Raw genomic sequence first — 20,155 nt, 5'->3', positions numbered from 1 at the left:
ATCCAATAAATACGAGGCAAGTAACAAATCATATGCTTCAAAAGCCCCAATTCAACAATTTTTATGGCAGAAGAACATCAGAATACATCATACCAGAGTTAATAAATAAGTTACCTAAAGAGTGGAAAGATAAGATAACACCAAACAATATAGCATATATTCTTAAAAAGGAAATGCTTAAACAATTAAATTATTTTAACTAATGCATATTTATGTTATTTCATTTAGTGCAAATGGAGCAGCCTGTATCGAGTAAGCGTGGACCGGTTCTTGTTTTGCTCGGCCGGCCGGTATGATAACAAACGCGCTCAGTTTGTGATATTTGCAATTATAATGTCATTTACGAATTGGATGTATATGTGTATTGCATTGTATTTCTACTTAATTATTAAATACTGCGGAATGGAGTATCGAGACAAACCATTGTGGTTTAACGATACTTTTTGATCAAATATTCTGTAATTGTGATTTATCTGTAAAAAAAAAAAAAAAAAAAAAAAAAAAAAAAAAAAAAAAAAAAAAAAAAAAAAAAAAAAAAAAAAAAAAAAAAAAAAAAAAAAAAAAAAAAATGCAAGCTGCTCTGCTGACCAGCAATCTATTGTCACTAATCAATCTACAATATTCACAAAACTAAAACGCCCAAAGATTACTTAGATTTGAATTAAACATTCTTCTTTCGCTGTGCATCCAGAACAGCATTCCAGTCCCTGCTTAGGAAACACATAATTTCCACTCTTTACAGTCAGTAAATAAGAGTTATTATTCGCTGCTAACTGTAAGATACACAAGCAAATATATCTATTAGGATCTTGATATTGTTATTTATATTTCAGCGGTTCCGAAGTTCCAGAATACACTGGGTCTTATATCAAACAGTGAAGGAGACGTCACAATTATTGAGTGCACGTAAGTTACTACAATATTAGTATACATCTAATTTTTTTTAAACCATCGTTTTATATAACCGTTTAATTTTAACATATTATATTTGTTAAGGATTAAAAAAGGTAGTCCGCGGCCAAAAGTAGCCTGGCAGTTCAAGGCTGAAGACAAGACTGAATTTATGCCTTTGGAGTACGAAGGCGAATTGTTGATCATTAGAAGAACGCAACTGAGCCAAGCTGGAGAGTACAGGTGCTTAGCGACCAACACAGAGGGACGTGATGAGAAGACGACGACATTGGTGGTCAAAGGTAGGGTCACCTATTATTACAAAGTATAAAGAGAAACGTTCACTATTCCGGCAAGCCAGACAAAACCAGACTGGAGAGTTCTATACACACACACACACACACGCACACGCACACGCACACGCACACGCACGCGCACGCGCACACACACACACACACACACACGCACACGCACACGCACACGCACACGCACACGCACACTCACACACACTCACACTACGTTGGTGGCAAACAAGTATACGGCCCGCGTGATGGTAACCAGTCTCTGTTGCCCATGGCATGGAAGCTGGAATGACATCCGCTGAGCGGTATCACACAAAGCGAGATGACATACTTCTCTTTTGGACGTAGTTTAACGACATACCCGGATCCAGAGAGTGTACTTTTGAATGGCCAAAATTTAATATGCAGCCGGTGTATATAAGTATGAAATAACTGTTACAGTAATCTTATGTATTTATTATTTTTCTTTTATCTAATTTTCAGCGAAATCCCCTTCAAATAATACAACGAAGCAAACGGCAATGGAGAATGCAACTATAACCTTGAACTGCAGGTTAGTCTAGTAATTAGGTACGATTTGTGACATGAACTTCAAAAAATCGGTCTAAAGCGATATGAACGAATGCGGACCGGTCTAAAGCGATATGTGTCGAAGCCTAACCATCAGTCATGAAAATCAGTAATTAAGACTCCATAATATGCTGTCATTTTATAGACAGTTATTATAAAAAAACAAAGGTTTTTTTTAGGTGCTACTAATGACGAATCTCGGCCGTTCTTTTACGTATAAATCGTTTTGATTGAGTAAATATTGTCAACAATGAGTCCTTTCATTAAAAGTAAAAATTTCTGATATTTAAAAGAATATATATTGCATATATATATTTATTATTGATTTATACATGAGATATAGCAGAAGGAAGATAATAATTAGATCCGGGTAAATTTAAGTTCGATTTTCAAAGATTTCAATACGAAATTCCTTTAATTGTGCCCAAAATTGCCGTTTGCCTAAGCAATTCGTAACTCCATACAACAGCTTTCAGTTAAAATATATAATAAAAAAACTATTTGCATTAATTAAAAAAAAAATTGATGGCCATAAGTAAGTAGTATTGAAATATCCTTCACAATAGTATAAATAGTTTTTTTATCGCATGAGTAGAGCCGGAGCAACTAACAACTTTTGGATCAGCCCTCGTACGAAAGCATTTCACCCAAACTGAAACGGAGACGAAGAGAGTTAGGTAACTACTGAAAGTACCGAAAATTACTGTTACGAAAACGGTTTTCCCGATACATCGACGTAGGTCGCCGTTAGTTTACCAACTGCTAAAAGGTGTATAATCGCAAATGCTAAACCACAAAAACAAGGTTTGCAGATTTTTTCTTACAAACGTAACTAGCCCCGCTTTCCTCTCTGGATACAGAAATTATAGACATTAGTACCTGGGCGACCGAGCTTTGCTCGGTTATAACTATTTATTGTAATATGGTGGTGTATAGGTGACAATCTTAACTACATTTTTTTACTAAATTGAACTTGTCTAAAACAATAAAAATTAAAAAATTATATATAAACTTAAACATATAAAAAAGAAATACAAAAATTAGACACCGGGCGAGATTTGAACCCGTAACACTCGTTACTATCCGTCCGCGTCTTAACCCGCTGGACCAGACGGACAGTGGCCGGCAACACGAAATTAGCGACCATATTCTGCGACGAAAGAAAAACGCATGAAAACTCGAAAACACGCGTTTTCCCAAACATAAGACTAATCTAGATCGATTGTATACCCCCAAAAACCCGAAACCCGTTTCCGAGATCACAGAAATATATATATATATATATATAAATTGCTCGTTTAAAGGTATAAGATTTTTAACGCCAGAGGCAAAAAAGGGGTGTTAAGGGGCCCACTGATTAACAGTCCGTCCGACGATATCGGCCTGACAGTTGTTCGGAACTATCAACTTTTTGTTCTAAGTGATTGTATATGTATATGGAAGTATATGGATGTACGTATAGGCTAAGAACCGCTGGCTGCGTCCAACGGCCGAGCGATCAGTTGATTACAGGACTTCTATAAGCGAGCACGTTTGTTTATCTTCCTGCCTCCTAACCTCCAAACTAACACTGGCGACGACGGGTCGCACGCCGCGTGTGCACGAATGTTAAATATTGCTAAAATTACCATCGGGTCGCTCACTACGTTCAACCATGAAGCACAAGAATGGTCGACTTATAAATATCGACTCGAGCAGTGGTTTTTAGCAAATAGTTTGGACGATACGGAAGATAAATCGAAAGTCACGCATCGCGCGGTTTTATTAAGTAGTTTATACGAGAATACTTATAAGTTAGTGCGTGATTTAGACCGATACTGTCCGGCGGACTGTTAATCAGTGGACCCTTTCATATGTTTGACGCCAATGTCTGTCTGCCTGTGGCATCGTAGCTCTCCAACGCATAGGCCGATTGCGATGCGGTTTTTTAACGTGAAAGCGAGTTTTCTTGCGGTGGTTCTTAGCTATGTTTCATAGAAATCACTCCAGCAGTCTGAAGAGTCGGCTCTTTTCCAAAATGATGTAAAGCATTTTTGGCATAAAATAGATTTTGTTGGCATATAGCGAAGGCTTTTGAAATTTTAAATTTAATTGTTTTTTTTTTTTGCAAACATTGTTAAGAATTCGTGACGTAGCGGATAAGCTGCAGGACAGTCGCCTCCGATGGTAGGGCCATATAAGCCGCAGACCAGTAGACTACGTCGGAAATAGATGCCTCAACCTCACTGTCCAAGGCCCTAGATCACGCGGCCGCGGTAGGCCTAAGAAGCGCTGGCTGGAGGTCGTGAGAGCGGACATGGAAGAGAACAATCTCACATCTGAGGATGCCGAATATCGGGCAAAATGGAGAAGATTAAGTAAGAAAGCGGACCCTGGCGCTAGGCCGGGAAAACGCTAGGTTGAAGGGGGAAGGCCAACATTGTTACGAATCTTTACAATTTGACTGTGTTAATATACATGAACACTTTTAGATTTTACTTTTTTAATGTCATACATGCACCGATTGCACCGTCAAACTAGCTCTGTCACTACAAATTGATGGCTTTATACATTTGTGCATCACCAGTAATGCACCGACGTACTGATCCATGTCAGTAGTGGAAACGAGGGACAAGTTATAAAGTTATTAAAGTGTTCATAATTTCTTTATTATTTGTTACAGGATACCCAAAGGTTTCCCAGCGTCCAGCGTAAAGTGGTTCTACAAAGGACCGTATGCAGCTGAATTTGAAATGGTTGTCATGCGGGGCGAAAAACTAATACTTACAAATATTCAACAAAGCGATGCCGGGCAATACAAATGCGTAGTGGAGAACGGAATGGATAAAAAGGAAGAAGTTATAGATCTCGTAATTAACGGTAATACCTATTTTTAACCGACTTTAAAATTCCAAACAAAGGAGGATCTCAATTCGATTGTGTTTTTTATTTATTAACAACATAATACAAGATTACAGATTGGTTCATGAGAAATCTGTGAAACTCCTTAAAACATATAGGTATATAAATATATAGTGATACTGGTATTTGTATTTTTACATTAACAAATCAATTATTTGCATTCATAGAAACTGCTGATAAAGACAAGGATGGAATTCCTCAATGATACGAAATTTACGTTTGGAGATTTGTCTTCTTCCTTAAGTTTGTTCAGCAAGTTAGGTTTTTAAGCAATATCTTTATCAGGATCAAGTTCTGATGACGGGCTTCACGAGGAATTAAGGGAACTTTTTAAATTTCATAAGCATAGTTATAGCGATTTTTTATTAATATTTATAAACTAAGCGTTTGCATAAACCAGGGCTCGGAACCGGTTTTTTTTTTAACCCAGAAATAGCCCAATGTTTTTAATTATTTTATGTTCTTTACGTATAGGACTGAATCAGTGAATCATCTATTTAGGTAACATCTTCATATTATTAGATTCTCATTAAAATGAAATAATAAACCAAAGAACGTAATAATACTGGTATTTTTGGTATGAAAAATAAAACCCGGTTTCGAGCCTTGGCATAAACAGTGCGCTTTGAAATGGAACTTTAAAATGGAGACCGGAATGAAACTTTTCCACTACAAGGATTTTATGTCTTGAGACTATTTGTAATTGTTTAAAGATACACTATGGCCGCAAATCATTTTAATGCCATTCTTAACTTTTTAGCTTTAAACGCAAACATCTACCGAGTTCATATTTGTTAATTTATATTTCAGTGGGTCCGAAGTTCCAGAAAACACCTGAAGTTGTAACAGAGACTGAAGGAGAGCCAGCAATCATTGACTGCACGTAAGTTTTTTAAAATATATACACACATGTCAACATCTCTAGTGTCTTTGATTTAATTTTCACAACGTTATTATTAAAGGCTTCAGAAAGGCAGCCCGCAGCCAAAAATAACCTGGCAATTCAAGCCTCAAGACACAACTGAATTTGTGCCTTTAGAGCATGAAGGAGGATTATTGACCATTGGAACAACGCAACTGAGCCAGGCTGGAGAGTACAGGTGTTTAGCGACCAGTACTGAGGGGTGTGATGTGAAGACGACAACTTTGGTGGTCAAAGGTACGGTTATAACAATTATAAGGTGGCATTGAGTATTTCTGTTAATCATATACACAAACCATGTTGAAGATTATAATTGCATGGAAAGATCCTTTAGCTAAAATAATATTTCCAAAAAAAATGTTGTCAACGTAGTTTTACACCAACTCAACTGTCAGAAAGGCCGAAAGAGGCCCACTTTCGGCCTTTCCGACAGTTGAGTTGATCTAAAACTACGTTGACAACATCTTTGTCGAAATATTTTTCTTACCTAAATGTATTTTACATAATGTCATTTAAAATTAAATCTACAATTATTAAAAAATAAAAAAAAATGATTAAAAATAGAGGCAGACAATCGGCCTGTATTAATAAGAAAAAAATAAAAATATTTTAAGATGTTAGCTCGCCACGGAGGCCGTACCTACACTTATTTAATACATTTTGAAGACTGTTTATTCACTAAAAGTCATTTTCTTAATACCACAGTGTTACATTTAATAGCCTCATTTTATTATTATACTTTTCAAAAATTTATATATCTGTACCCCTAGTTTAAATTTAATCGATAGCGTGACGTGACGTACGCGTTTGCGTTAAGTCTCATTTTGTATGGGGTTGAGTTTCTAAAACGTCCCGCTTGGCGCGCTGTTTCTAAATTCCATACAAATAGAGAGTTAACGCAAACGCGTACGTCAAGTCACGCTATCGAATAAATGTACAGTAGGGGTTCCGTAAAAATGATTATGCAATGCAATGAACCTAGTACAATGACCTAATACAACCCTGATTATTTTTGCAGAGAAACCCAGGAAAGACGTTATAACAACCAAACAGACAGTAATGGAAAACAGCACCCTAACCATAAACTGCAGGTCTGTATACGAGCACAAAGGCGTTAAGAGTTGTTATGCATTACATTTTTTAAAATAAAAGAAATCTCGACGAAATATTACATTTTCACCACACCAACTGGTAAAGATCCTCTTGATTGTTCAAAAACGAATGAGAAAGTTGCATTTTATCAACATGTAAAGTAATTAGTTGCAAATTTTGAGTTGGTTCCTTATGTAAGCTGTTAGAATTGACTTTTAAATGATGATTTTGAATGATATTTTTTTTACTCCAATCACTAGGATTACATTTACACGACCAGTTTGGCCTAGTGGGTAGTGACCCTGCCTACGAAGCCGATGGTCCCGGGTTCAAATCCTGGTAAGGGCATTTATTTGCGTGATGAGCATGGATATTTGTTCCTGAGTCATGGGTGTTTTCTATGTATTTAAGTATTTATAAATATTTATATATTATATATATCGTTGTCTAAGTACCCTCAACACAAGCCTTATTGAGCTTACTGTGGGACTTAGTCAATTTGTGTAATAATGTCCTATAATATTTATTTATTTATATTAACATTTGATTTCATATTTTTGGTATTTCATAGTTAGTATTTTCCTCGCGTTGATGTGGTGAAAATTTTTGCGTTTCACTCGGAGGCAAAGTTTGTTTAACCCTCGTGCCTTGAAACCCTGGAGTGCCTGAAGCGGTTAAACAACAACTTTGCCGCTTTGTAAAACAAATAACTATTGTTTTCTTGTACAAGAACTAACTGAAAACCCGTTGGTGGCCTAGAGGTAAGAGCATTTGACTTTCAAAACCCGGCGAGTATTAATGAGGTTTTCGAAACATGTAGGAGATGTGAGCCGTGGCAAAAAGACGGAACAACACGAGAAAGATGATGATGTTTTTTGTACAAACAAAATGTTTCTTTCTTACAGAGTACCCGAGGTTAATAAAGATGGCCCTGAACCTACAAGACGTTGGTTTTACAAAGGACCTAATTCAGTGGAATACAAATACATTTCCAAAACTAGCGGATCGCTGGTCCTCAAAAATATCCAACTGAACGATGCGGGAGCGTACAAATGCGTAGTGGATGGAGAGGAAAAATTTGTGGAAATCATTGTCAATAGTAAATATTGGTTTTAAATGCTTATTATTCTTACATTTGACATGACTCCGGTATAAATACAAGTTGTACTTAACAAAATATTCGGTATCGTGTTCCAATTAGGAAATAATAGAAGATCAAAGTTTTGATGCCAAATATTTTTCGCCTTTTCATGCAAAGTTGTCTGACTTGGACGACCTGCCCAATAGTTTTTTTTATCGTTTAAGTTTTTTTTTTCTACTTTTTCCTGATCAGACCACGATACCGAATATGCTCTTAAACGGATACCCACTATTATTGTTACACCTCGTAGATCTAAGGGACAAAACTGAGTGATAGCTCGAGCGATGGTGGCGTCCATAGCCAATAAATGCAATTTTGTAGCCAATTTAGGTAGACAAACGGCGAAAAGCAAATTTTTTAAATAGGTTATTTCAATTTTAGGGACGAGAAATCGAATTGATACCTACTTGGTCTTATTTTTGCCTCAAACCACTTTTGCTATTGCGTTTTGGGTAAGGAAAAAGAGAAACATAATTTGTTTTTCTCGAGGCAAGAGACAACTGTTTCTCTAAAATTGTTTGTTTTGTCCAAATGATTTTCTTATCCCGTAACCTTAAACCTTTACTTAGCTACTACTTGTCTAATATACTTAAAACTATACAGTCGAGCTCATACTCATTTTCAACTTTTTGCAATGGATTAAGACGAAGAAATGTATACATACTTTTTAACTTGAATTCACCTTATATGGATCTAATATATTACGTTTTATGCACAGCCCCACCGAGGATTACATCCTTGCTTGAGTACACCCAAGAACAACCAAAACGCAACGTAGCGATGGCACTTCGTTGTATCGCTGTGGGACACCCCACCCCCATCATCACTTGGGAGGTCGGCAACCAAGTGGTAGGCACTGGTACGTATACAACTACATGGTACAATTTTTATTGGCTAATTTTTACTACTATATATATATACAACGTGACTCTATCCTCTGGACATACATGAATAGGACGTGTCGATCAGGGTATTTCTAACCTATGTACAAAGTCTCATTCTAAACGGAGAAATTAATGATTTACGATTTAATACTTCGGAACAGCTTGTATATAGATACACGGTAATTAAGTATTAAATTTACAAATTGTAATACAAATGAATTACTTCTACAACAATACAACATTTGACGGTTAAAAATGGCTTCCCGAATGGCAGAAAAAAGGCCATTTACATCTTTCACGCATAGTCAGGCAGTTCATCTCATATAAATTTCAACTAGCCCAAACATGGCTGGGATGGCTATAGTATTGTATCACAAATTACAAAATTCCGTAGGTTGTTTTATAATTTTCTTCAGCAGTTCCACTTCACCAAATGACGGTTTCCGAAAGCACGAACCCATACTCGAGGCTCCCATTTTCATATCCTTACCCCTTAAAATAAAATATTACTCGAGAAACTGGGATACTGTAAGCATGCACGGCACGGTACCAGCGAGGCCATGCATGTGCATAGCACAAACATGGTACCGTGCCGTGTGACGTGGCCATAACGTGGCGGCCAGCTGTCACTTGGCTGTCAGGGCTGTTTTAGATACGGCAATTGGGTTGTTTCCAATTTTTTGAAACGCTTGTATTACGTTCTATATTAACTAAAAGTTACCCTAAAATTCAACTTTTATACAAAAACGGCTTTAAATATGTTAAATTAACAAAATATAGATATTTTGACACATGCTTTCGCGCCCAAAACACTCTTTGAAAATTGTGTGACGTCACAGTTTACGGTTTGACACATAACTACATACACACGTAGAAGATACGAACTGTCAACTGACATTTATCATTTATTGTTTATCGCCTAACTGTCAACAGTGTCAATCCGAGAGTTGTGACGTCATCAGAATCTTCAAAGACGTTTCGAGTTTGGTCACGTGACGTGTGCCAAGAGATATTTTAAATTCAATATTTACAAAAATATGGTCATTACAGGTCCCCTATAAGTAGTTTAACATGTTCTTATAATCCAAAAGAATTTATTGGGATAAAATTCTGTCCTAAGATTTGTAGAGGGAAACAACCCTATTGCCGCAATGTTGCAGTATATAAATAGTTTAGTTCATTAAAGCATAACCGCCTCGTCGTCGAACGGCGTACTCCTGGGTCACAACGGAAGAACAGCGCTGGCTTTGCCAGCTACATGCCGAGTTGTGACCCTTTTATGGCATTTTGCGCTAAATGTTAATTCATTGTATTGTCAACATGTTTTTATCATCCGTGTCTGTTTTGTTATAAATAAATGTATTTTCTTTCTCTTTCTTTGTAAGTGTCCCAGTGCGGCGCCGAGGCCTACCTGCCATTTGTCCGTAATGCACACTTCCAACACTATTTAGAACATGTATCAAGGACGCCATCTCTGTTTTCCCGAGATCCATCCTGTGAAATCCAGTTTGTGGCTAGTCTGGCCCAGCGTCTCGGGTGCATTGGGTAGCCGCGCCATACCCAGTCCCACTTTAGCTCCAAAATCCTCAAAAATAACTAATTTAAGAAAAAACTTCCATTTTCAGACAAGTCACGAAGAATTTACGCTGAAAACAATAATTTGTATGTGCAATATCTTGGAAAATACCAGTCAAGGGACAGTGATTCCCGGTCTTTCGTTTGTCACGCTAGGAATGAGTTTGGTAAAGCAACGCAATCCTATAAGGATAATTTTATTTCACGTAAGTAACACAGGTTGTATTTAGTTCTAAGTTTATCTTTAAGACTATCTTTCATATTTTTAAATGATCGCTATATTGAAGCAAAATCTATGACTAAAGATGTCAAATATATAAATAAATCATTACGTCACAGTTTTTATTGATCAGGAATGAAAAACTGGTGTATTTTTTTTACTTTTACAAAATCAATGGAAATAACTAATTACCAGAGCCGCATATGGTCCTGCGGTGGTCTGGATTATGAATCCAAAACTTTTATATTTTTTTTACTTTTTTTAAATTAGTTTTTAAGTTTACCTTCCAAGAATTATTCGAAAATACACTATGCATACTTGCAAACTTGCATAAGCACCTATTTCAGATAACTCTGAACTGTGTTTGATAGCACAGAGTGTGGATGTGTATTTCATAAAAAATATGCATAGCGCCTTTCAATAATTTTTATCCTCGATAATAATTTCTGGCCTTGTGTTCATAAAATTCCACTCTGACGACAACTCAATATTTCCCGAACTTTGATGTGATGTACTTTTTATCAAACTTGCAATGAAATTCTGACATGACTTACTTCAAATTAGGTCCGGAAATACTACGTATCTAGTGCGATGAGTGAATATGATATGTAAAGGAATTTCATACAGCCTTACACATCTATAGGCCTGTAAAGCAACCTTCTTTTATTATTAAACGTCAAATTGTGACACAACAAATAGTATTAGATTCGTAATTTGTTTTTAGCTGTGTAAATGTACGAATAAAACAAATTGACTATCAATTTTTCATTGCAATGTTGAGAAAAGCACTAAACAAATCTACTTGGCCTGCAACCCTAACGTTTCCCGGCCTCTATAGTAATGTACTATTATTGAAAATGTTTAGAACTGGACATATCCCAGCGCAGAATGTGACGTCACCGCCCCTGGCTGCGACCCGACCTCGGGTTCATCCACTCCCGGGATATCGAGTTGTAATTATGACAAAATAAACCTATTTTGATGAGGTCCGTTATTTTTATTTCTACGTCCTAGTAGGACCCTAATAGGAACGAGGAACGATCGTATCAATATCTTGTTTATTTTCAGGACATGTTGATACTGATAAGGCTTGGTTTTGCTTGGTAAATAATTTTAAAAATTAACATAAATGTGTTAGCTATTATACCTAAACTGAAATAGATGTCGTACGTTTACAGGAATAGTAGATTGTTAACCAAGAGATGAAAGCCACTCATTGCTGTCGAGGTAGTTAAAAATAAAAGTATTGCAAACTATATCGCGCTACATCAAATGGAAGCATTGTGAAAATTATTCGAGAAAATTGTTGGTTTGGTCGTCGAACTTATGGCTGCGTTCAGGAATGGAATATGGCAATAATTATTAGATTAGAGGTTGCCAGAGCTCAACGAGGGGGGGGCGGGTTTAGGGTCGGTAACGCGCATGTAACTCCTCTGGAGTTGCAGGCGTACATAGGCTACGGAGACTGCTTACCATCAGGCGGGCCGTATGCTTGTTTGCCACCGACGTAGTATAAAAAAATAGATTAAAAGCCAGTCCAGAGGGAATGATCAAAAAGGAAATTGGCTTTAAAGGTCCCTTTTCTTTGCTTTTCGTGAATAACTCGTAAACAGTGGCCCATAGCAAAAAACGTTCTTTCACGCAAATAATCTATATAAAGTTTCCTACAAGAAAATGTGTACACTTTTTCGCTAGGATCAATAGTTAAAAAGATATTAAAGCGGGAAAGTTAATTAAAATAAGTTTTATGGTCCATTTTTGGCCATTCCAAACGGTGGCCAATAGCAAAAAACACTGTTAAACGTAAATAATTTTCACAAAATTTTCTACAAAAAGGATACAGTACACTTTTTGAAAGGATCAATATTTAAAAAGATATTAAAGAGGGAAAGTTAATTAAAATCAATTCTAAGGTTGTTTTTTTTAGTTTTTCGTAAATAATTTGTAAAGTATGACCCATAGCAAACAAAATACTCACACATAAATAATAACCATACAATTTTCTATAAGAGACATGTAGAACACTTTTCGCTAGGGTCGATATTTATAAAGATACTAAAGCGGGAATGTTAAAAAAAATCAATTTTAAAGTCCCTTTTTAGTGTTTCGTAAGTAACTCGTAAACGGTAGCCCGAAGCAAAACACAATCTTATACATAAATAATGCACATAATATTTCCTTCAAAAAATACTCTGTACACTTTTCTCTAGGATCAATATTTAAGAAGATATAATAGGGGGTAAGTTAATTACAATCAATTTATAGGTACTTTTTTTAGTTGCTCGTAACGGTGCTCCAGAGCAAAAAAAAATGTTAAACATAAATAATTAACATAATTTTTTCTACAAAAAAGATTTCTTACACTTTTTCTTTACGATAAATATTATTGAGATATTAAACGGCGAAAGTTAATTGTAATCAATTCTACACATTATTTGTTTCTCTTGATCCTAGGGAAAACCTCCTACCCGTTATGTAAGGTACCTTTCTAAACAACTATGCCAAAACTCGCTTGCTATGCCTATGCCAATATTTCCCCGTTTTTTCCTTCGTTTGGTGGCCTAATAGATGTGCTATACGCATGCGCCCGTAAGGGACAGAACATACTTACGCAATGCGACAAAATTAAAAATACGTTTTAGATTCCTCGCCACATACCAAAACGTAAGTTGGCAGTGATTTTGATAGCCCAGACGGTGCACCGGTTATTTTAAACGTCAAATCGTCGTCGTCGTTCTATGAAATTATGACGTTTACTTGACACTTGCAGCGTCTGGGCTATCAAAGTCGCTGCCGACTTATCTTAGTCTCTGCGTAATTTGGTTGGTAAACTAAAATTAACGGTGGGGAATAAAAAAATAAACTGTGACAATTACAAAAAATAATAATAGCGCTTTCTCTGCTACTCCTACTGAAAGATACTAAAGACTATCCCATTTGATCATTTCCCCCCTAAGCTCAGGGCATTTGCGTCCGGACCACCTGATTTGATCAGACAATAGGGTTGTTTCCAATTTTTTGAAACGCTTATATTACGTTCTATATTAACTGAAAGTTGACCTAAAATTCAATTTTTATACTAAAAACGGCTTTAAATATGTTAAATTAACAAAATGTATTTTGACAGATGCTTTCGCGCCCAAAACGCTGCTTGAAAATTGTGTGACGTCACAGTTTACGGTTTGACACATAACTACATACACACGTAGAAGATACGAACTGTCAACTGACATTTGTCTTTTGTTGTTTATCGCCTAACTGTCAACAGTGTCAATCCGAGAGTTGTGACGTCATCAGAATCTTCAAAGACGTTTCGAGTTTGGTCACGTGACGTGTGCCACCAGATATTTTAAATTCAATATTTACAAAAATATGGTCATTACAGGTCCCCTAAAAGTAGTTTAACATGTTCTTATAATCCAAAAGAATTTGTTGGGATACAATTCTGCCCTAAGATTTGTAGATGGAAACAACCCTATTATTGCACAGTATTTTACATTCTTCATAAAATGCGGCCAAAACCTGACTCGATGGACAAGTATTGATAGGGCTAAATAAAAGAAAACAATTAAGGCAGAATATAACTTCAATCTAATTTGTGGTCATTTTTCTTTTCCACCAGCACAACGTAATCCAGCAGATTCACCATTGTATTTTAATGCCTTACAATATTGGCAAATGATTGTCATTTTATTTTGTTAGGTTGGTAACAACACTTCTAGTTGGTTCCTATTTTGTGTGATCTGTGGCAACTCTCTCACTTCCAAGATGGCGTCCTTCATACATGGAATGTATAGTGCTCCCACAAATATTTAATCTAAATAAAGTTATTAAGTGTAGTTCGTCTTTCTTTCCACCATTATAACATGGTGTCAGAAGTGTTGTGATGAGCGACACAGAAGAAAAGAATAAAGTCAAGAAAATACAAGAAAAAATCATAACTCGAGTCCAAATCTCAAGCGTCGGCAATAGCTCCCGATTTGTCGGCACGATAATCTATTTCAGGATCGTAGTGCAATGCTACTCGTTAAGTTGACATGTTAGTAAGTCAGGTCGTCTTTTTCTTGGCATTTTAAATAACAAAAGTAAATAAACTTCTCATTAGCTTTAGTAAATGTTTGACAGGACGGGATAGAACAGTTTTTACAGGTTTTTTCAACCCTAGGGCTATACTCTGGCACAACCACTTTGTCAGCATATTTAAAAAATGTAGGCGCGACTTTTCTACTGACTTAGGGGGTGTGTTTCTTTATACATATTTTTTTTTAACAAATTGCAGATCTAACAAATCACTGTGTAGCGTAAATCGGAACGTTCAGTTGTATATTTCTTTCTCAGTCGCACTTGCGAGTTCAAGCAACACAGAGTGGGTTACACTATGATGTATCGAGAACATTTCATTTTCTGTAATAATTTAGTTATAAACCCCTAAAAGTATTAAGCCCTTAAAAAATCTCACGCTGGTTTTTAACTCCTTAACCTATAGTCTGTGAAACAACTTTGTCAGTAGAAAAAGGCGTGACCCTTCGCACCTATTTTTTTTTCGTTTGCCGCTTTTTCTGCTGACGGAAATGGCTTGACAGGCTATATTTGTTTTGTTGGCTTGAATTAAATTTCTGAACAGTCCGACAGTGAAAGCCATTATCTTATGTTAATCAAAACACGCCATAATCAGAATATATTGTTGATTCAAAACCCTTAATACGTTCTTCAATTTGAGGGGACTTAAGTCTACCGTACCGCCGAGATCAACATTAAATGTTTTGGCTTTAACAGACGACCGCACCGGACCGCGACTTTGATGTGGTCTGGCGCACTTTCGATCGTATATAAGGTGATCCGCCGTACGTTCGTTACCCTGGCCATAGACGCGCGGAATTTTCATTCAGTTTCCGTACGGAATGACAGTTGTAAACGAGACGTCGCTCTACAAATTCATAATGCTGTCTCGTTCACACCTGTAATTCCGTGCGTCTGCGGCCAGGGACGCAGTTATAAGTAAGAGCGAGAAAGAGATATTATGACCGCACCAAGCTCGCGGCCGGACCGCGGCCGTCTGTAACGGCTTTAAGACAGGTAGGTAGGAGCAGTTTGTATGTATACTCAGCACGCTCAGCGGCAGTACTTACGGTGATAACCGTTCTGCTAAATCTTAAAGTTTTTTAATTGGCCAGTAAGGCCAGTCTAGACGGGAACAATTTTTCGCCAATCTGATTAAATGGGGTTGTTTCCATCTACAAATCTTAGGGCAGAATTGTATCCCAACAAATTCTTTTGGATTATAAGAACATGTTAAACTACTTTTAGGGGACCTGTAATGACCATATTTTTGTAAATATTGAATTTAAAATATCTTTTGGCACACGTCACGTCACCAAACTCGAAACGTCTTTGAAGATTCTGATGACGTCACAACTCTCGTATTAACACTGTTGACAGTTAGGCGATAAACAACAAATGACAAATGTCAGTTGACAGTTCGTATCTTCTACGTGTGTATGTAGTTTTGTGTCAAATCGTAAACTGAGATGTCACACAATTTTCAAAGAGCGTTTTGGGCGCGAAAGCATCTGTCAAAATATATTTTGTTAATTTAACATATTTAAAGCAGTTTTTAGTATAAAAGTTGAATTTTAGTGTAACTTTTAGTCAATATAGAACGTAATACAAGCGTTTCAAAAAATTGGAAACAACCCTATTGTCCCACACTCATCAGCTCATCACATGTCAGACCGAACAAACTTTTAGAACAATTTGCACATGAACTTGCTTTACTCTGCCTTTCGATCCATTTTCTGCAAAATAGGCAATACATATTAATTAAGTTAATTAAAAAAATATGCGTTATATTCACAATCTAATTTAAAAGACATTAATAACATGTTTTAGTATAATGTTGCCTGTTTCGTACAACTCATAAAATAGTGATGTCATGATGTGCCACAATCACTAAGCGAATAAAAATAAAGGTAGGTAAGTATTTGTTAATATTATATGTAACATGTACAATGATTGTTTAACCCGTGACATGCACAACAAAATGCATAAATGTACCTAGGTGAAACGAAGTTCACCGGGTCAGCTAGTTATTAATATTTCAGTAAAAATCGATTTAGTCTCAAATTATAACAAATGCCTAATGTCATATTTGTTTACAACTTAGTTAATAGTTTTTATTGTAAAATTAGTTGAATAGTTAAGTTGTATAAAAACGGAGTGCATCTCGCCATCAAACGTAGCAGTTTGGCGAGAATATAAATGTTTAGTAACTAAGTTGTAAATTTGAATAAATAAAAAAAAACAAACAATAAAACATTTTCCCCTCCAAGTAACAAATTCTTTTGCAAGGCGGTCTTCCCCAGTAACAGCATTATTCATATTTCTCAGAAACACTAAGTCAAGGTGATAACTTTTAGTGCTCTATAATTTATGGGCTGTTGAATAATAAGCAAATAATACCAAAATATACATGGATTCTCGGATGACAAAAATGCAGGAAAGATAACCAATTTTCCTGTTTACTTTTATCCGCACATATTACCCAAGTGGTAATCGTAGCCTATGGACGGTTGCACCCTCAGACGAGTCACACATGCGTTGCACATGTTCAGTTTGTTCCATAGCCGGAGCGTTCGCAACAGGAATTTTCTTTGAAAACACTAAGTAAAGGTGGCGTTTGTATTCAGACTGCACCGGCATTCAGTACTAGTCGACAGTATTGTTGCGCTGCAATACTGCTGCAGTCGACTGCATTACTGCAGGATATGAATTTATAATAGGATAAGGTATATCTATGCCTGACTCAGAAAGAAGAGAGCAAGCTCTTAGTGGCGGAGAGAAAAATCTAGCGGAATATTCTGAGGCCTATCAGAAATGAAGATGGAACTTGGAGGCGTAGGAAGAATAAGGAGCTAGAGGAGTTGGTTGCAGTGCCCAATATAATTGGCGAGATCAAAGCCACACGACACCGTTGGCTCGGTCACCTGGAGAGCATGGGAGAGGATCGTGCTGTGAGAAGAGCGTATGTGGGGCACTCGGGTGGAAAACGTCCGTCTGGGCGCCCCAGATACCGCTGGAGTGACGAAGCCCTAAAAGATCTGTCCACCCCCGGAATACCCAACTGGCGTGAAGTGGCGCAGGATAGGGCAGAGTGGCGCTCTCTTGTATCAAAGGCCAAGCTCCTGTTTGAGTTACTGAGCCAGTGAAGTAGTAGTATATCTATGCCTTTAATTAGTTTATGTAGGTTCAGATATCATAGTTAACAAAAAAACAGCGAATTTAAGTTTTTCATATAGAATTTATTTTTGCTCTATTTCATTTATTTTATAAAGTGGAACTAATACACTAATAATTCAGGCATAAATATACCTCATGTCATTCTATGTGCAAAGTTTCATTACAATCCAATATATGCGCCGACGATTATAGTGTTTATTTTTATAATTTTATTGAGCTACACGATGACTTCATACGAGGACTACGAGGTATGCAATGACCTCGTGTCGTATATAAGCGCATATTCTTCCCGCCTATGCACACTCACCAAGCATTCGCGATGGCGGTCAAGCTCCTGCTGCCGTTAGCGTTCCTAATAACCGAAGTGTCTTGTGGTCAGAACAGCCTGGCCTTCGTCATAGACCATACTTACTCTATGCACAATGTGATTACCGAAGTTCAAGGTGCCGCTAAGTCTATCATGGATATAGTTTTAGAAGCAAAGAAGAGTCAGATTGAAGATATTGTGCTGGTGACGTTTGGTGATCCAGGTGAGTCCTGTTCCGAGTGTTACGGCATATTTGTGACCGCGGCCGGAAAAACGTCCCACTTTTTCGCTTGCCATAAGGACGCCTTGACAGGTTATGCGTATAAAGATACAAACAAATCTCGTCCTTATGGCTAGCGACAAAGTGGGACGTTTGCCGGCCGCGGTCTTATTTATTTGAATATTAGCTTCTGCCCGCGACTTCGTCGGCGTGAGTTAGTCAATCAATCAATGGTTCAATTATTTAAAAATAAAATAATAATAATAAATATTATAGGACATTATTACACAAATTGACGTCCCACAGTAAGCTCAATAAGGCTTGTGTTGAGGGTACTTAGACAACGATATATATAATATATAAATATTTATAAATACTCAAATACATAGAAAACACCCATGACTCAGGAACAAATATCCATGCTCATCACACGAATAAATTTGTACCAAACCACCACATTTACACATTATTGAACATTTTGTATAAACCAAAATGTTCAATAGCGAGAGAGTGGACTGTAATTCGAAAAAGGGGGGCGATAGGGAATGAAATTTAGGGGCCGGTTGAGCAAGAAAATTGTGAGATATTAAGATTAGAATATTAAATTAAAACTAAAATGTGAAATAGTGTAGGGCGAAGTTACCTTTCAGTCCGGGAGTTGTGGGGCTGAATCGTTGGTCGCCGTTGAAGACCGCTGGTGGTGATTCTGGCTGTCCTTGTCGCCAGCTAGAAGTAAGCTCAGAACCGTTACCTTGAGTCGTCCAACTTAGACCTCGGATTTTCCACTTCGGATGTGCCTGGTGCCCTTCGTCCACACAACACTGAGTCTAAATGCTAGAGACGTGATTGGCAGTAGTGCTTTCAATAAGTTGCGAAAATTAGCGAGAACGATGAAATACGATGTTAACTAGTGGTAGGTTGATGACACACTGACTCTGACGTATCTATGACCAAACAAATTTGAATAAGCAACAAACAACGAGAAACGAAAAACCAAAGGTCACTTTTCAAATTATGCGGATCGAAGGCCAAAATAAAGCGTGCAAATAAAATGTCTCTTAGTATATCTTATACTGTTATTAGAGTCTTACTTACAAGCTAAAGCCTACAGAACTATGTTAAGGACACAATAAGCAAAACAAACTATAAATTAGAACGTCCAATGTTAAATAAAAATAGTTAGTATTACTCAATAGAAAGCGCTGGTGGCCTAGCGGCAAGAGCGTGCGACTTTCAATACGGAGGTCGCGGGTTCAAACCCTGGCTCATACCAATGAGTTTTTCGGAACTTATGTACGAAATACCATTTGATATTCACCAGTCGCTTTTCGGTGAAGGAAAACATCGTGAGGAAACCGGACTAATCCCAAAAAGGCTTAGTTTACCCTCTGGGTTGAAAGGTCAGATGGCAGTCGCTTTCGTAAAAACTAGTGCCTACGTCAATTCTCGGGATTAGTTGCCAAGCGGACCCCAGGCTCCCATGAGCCGTGGCAAAATGCCGGGACAACGCAAGGAAGAAGGAAGGAGTATTACTCAATAGACCTAATGTTAATACGACTATACTTAAAACAGAAATTCACAGATATTGTTTAATTATTCTTAAATTAAATGAGGTGGACCACAAAAAAAAAATATTACATTTAGATGAATTGGCAAAGGATTAGAGGCCATTAAAATTTTTGTTAATAATATCAACCAACCCGAAAACTCGAATCGGGGATCTGGCAGACCTCACCGGCGCTGGCGGGATGAACTGGACTCCTTCTTGAAGGAGTGGCCAGACATAGCACTGGACAGAGATCAGTGGAGAGATTGGGGGGAGGCCTTTGCCCAGCAGTGGGACACGACTGGCTCCAAATAATAATAATAATATCAACCAAGCAAAAAAAAAGCA

The 20,155-nt window shown here is 37.1% G+C and overlaps 2 protein-coding genes across 3 annotated transcripts in view; both read left to right on the top strand.

Annotated features, from left to right (window-relative positions):
* LOC133525144 (hemicentin-1-like) overlaps positions 1-11,483 on the top strand; it is a 44,453-nt gene extending 32,970 nt beyond the window's left edge. The window contains exons 19-29 of the mRNA XM_061861403.1: positions 834-906; positions 997-1,193; positions 1,677-1,746; positions 4,426-4,622; positions 5,475-5,547; positions 5,627-5,823; positions 6,605-6,677; positions 7,584-7,777; positions 8,538-8,678; positions 10,329-10,484; positions 11,364-11,483. Of these exons, the coding sequence (XP_061717387.1) occupies positions 834-906; positions 997-1,193; positions 1,677-1,746; positions 4,426-4,622; positions 5,475-5,547; positions 5,627-5,823; positions 6,605-6,677; positions 7,584-7,777; positions 8,538-8,678; positions 10,329-10,484; positions 11,364-11,392 (1,400 nt within the window). The 3' untranslated portion in view covers positions 11,393-11,483. The remainder of the gene's footprint in view (positions 1-833; positions 907-996; positions 1,194-1,676; positions 1,747-4,425; positions 4,623-5,474; positions 5,548-5,626; positions 5,824-6,604; positions 6,678-7,583; positions 7,778-8,537; positions 8,679-10,328; positions 10,485-11,363) is intronic.
* A 6,437-nt stretch (positions 11,484-17,920) lies between these two features.
* Positions 17,921-20,155, top strand: part of LOC133525145 (hemicentin-1-like) — a 38,157-nt gene continuing 35,922 nt past the window's right edge. The window contains exon 1 of one of the 2 annotated variants that reach the window (XM_061861405.1): positions 17,921-18,264. In XM_061861405.1, coding sequence (XP_061717389.1) covers positions 18,030-18,264 — 235 coding nt within the window. In that variant the 5' untranslated portion in view covers positions 17,921-18,029. The remainder of the gene's footprint in view (positions 18,265-20,155) is intronic. The other variant, XM_061861404.1, reaches the window with a different exon arrangement.

This window comes from Cydia pomonella, chromosome 14 (genome assembly GCF_033807575.1).
Source record: "Cydia pomonella isolate Wapato2018A chromosome 14, ilCydPomo1, whole genome shotgun sequence".
Taxonomy (NCBI): domain Eukaryota; kingdom Metazoa; phylum Arthropoda; class Insecta; order Lepidoptera; family Tortricidae; genus Cydia; species Cydia pomonella.
The sequence above is the reverse complement of the archived record's forward strand: the minus strand, read 5'-3'. Positions and strand labels throughout refer to the sequence as shown.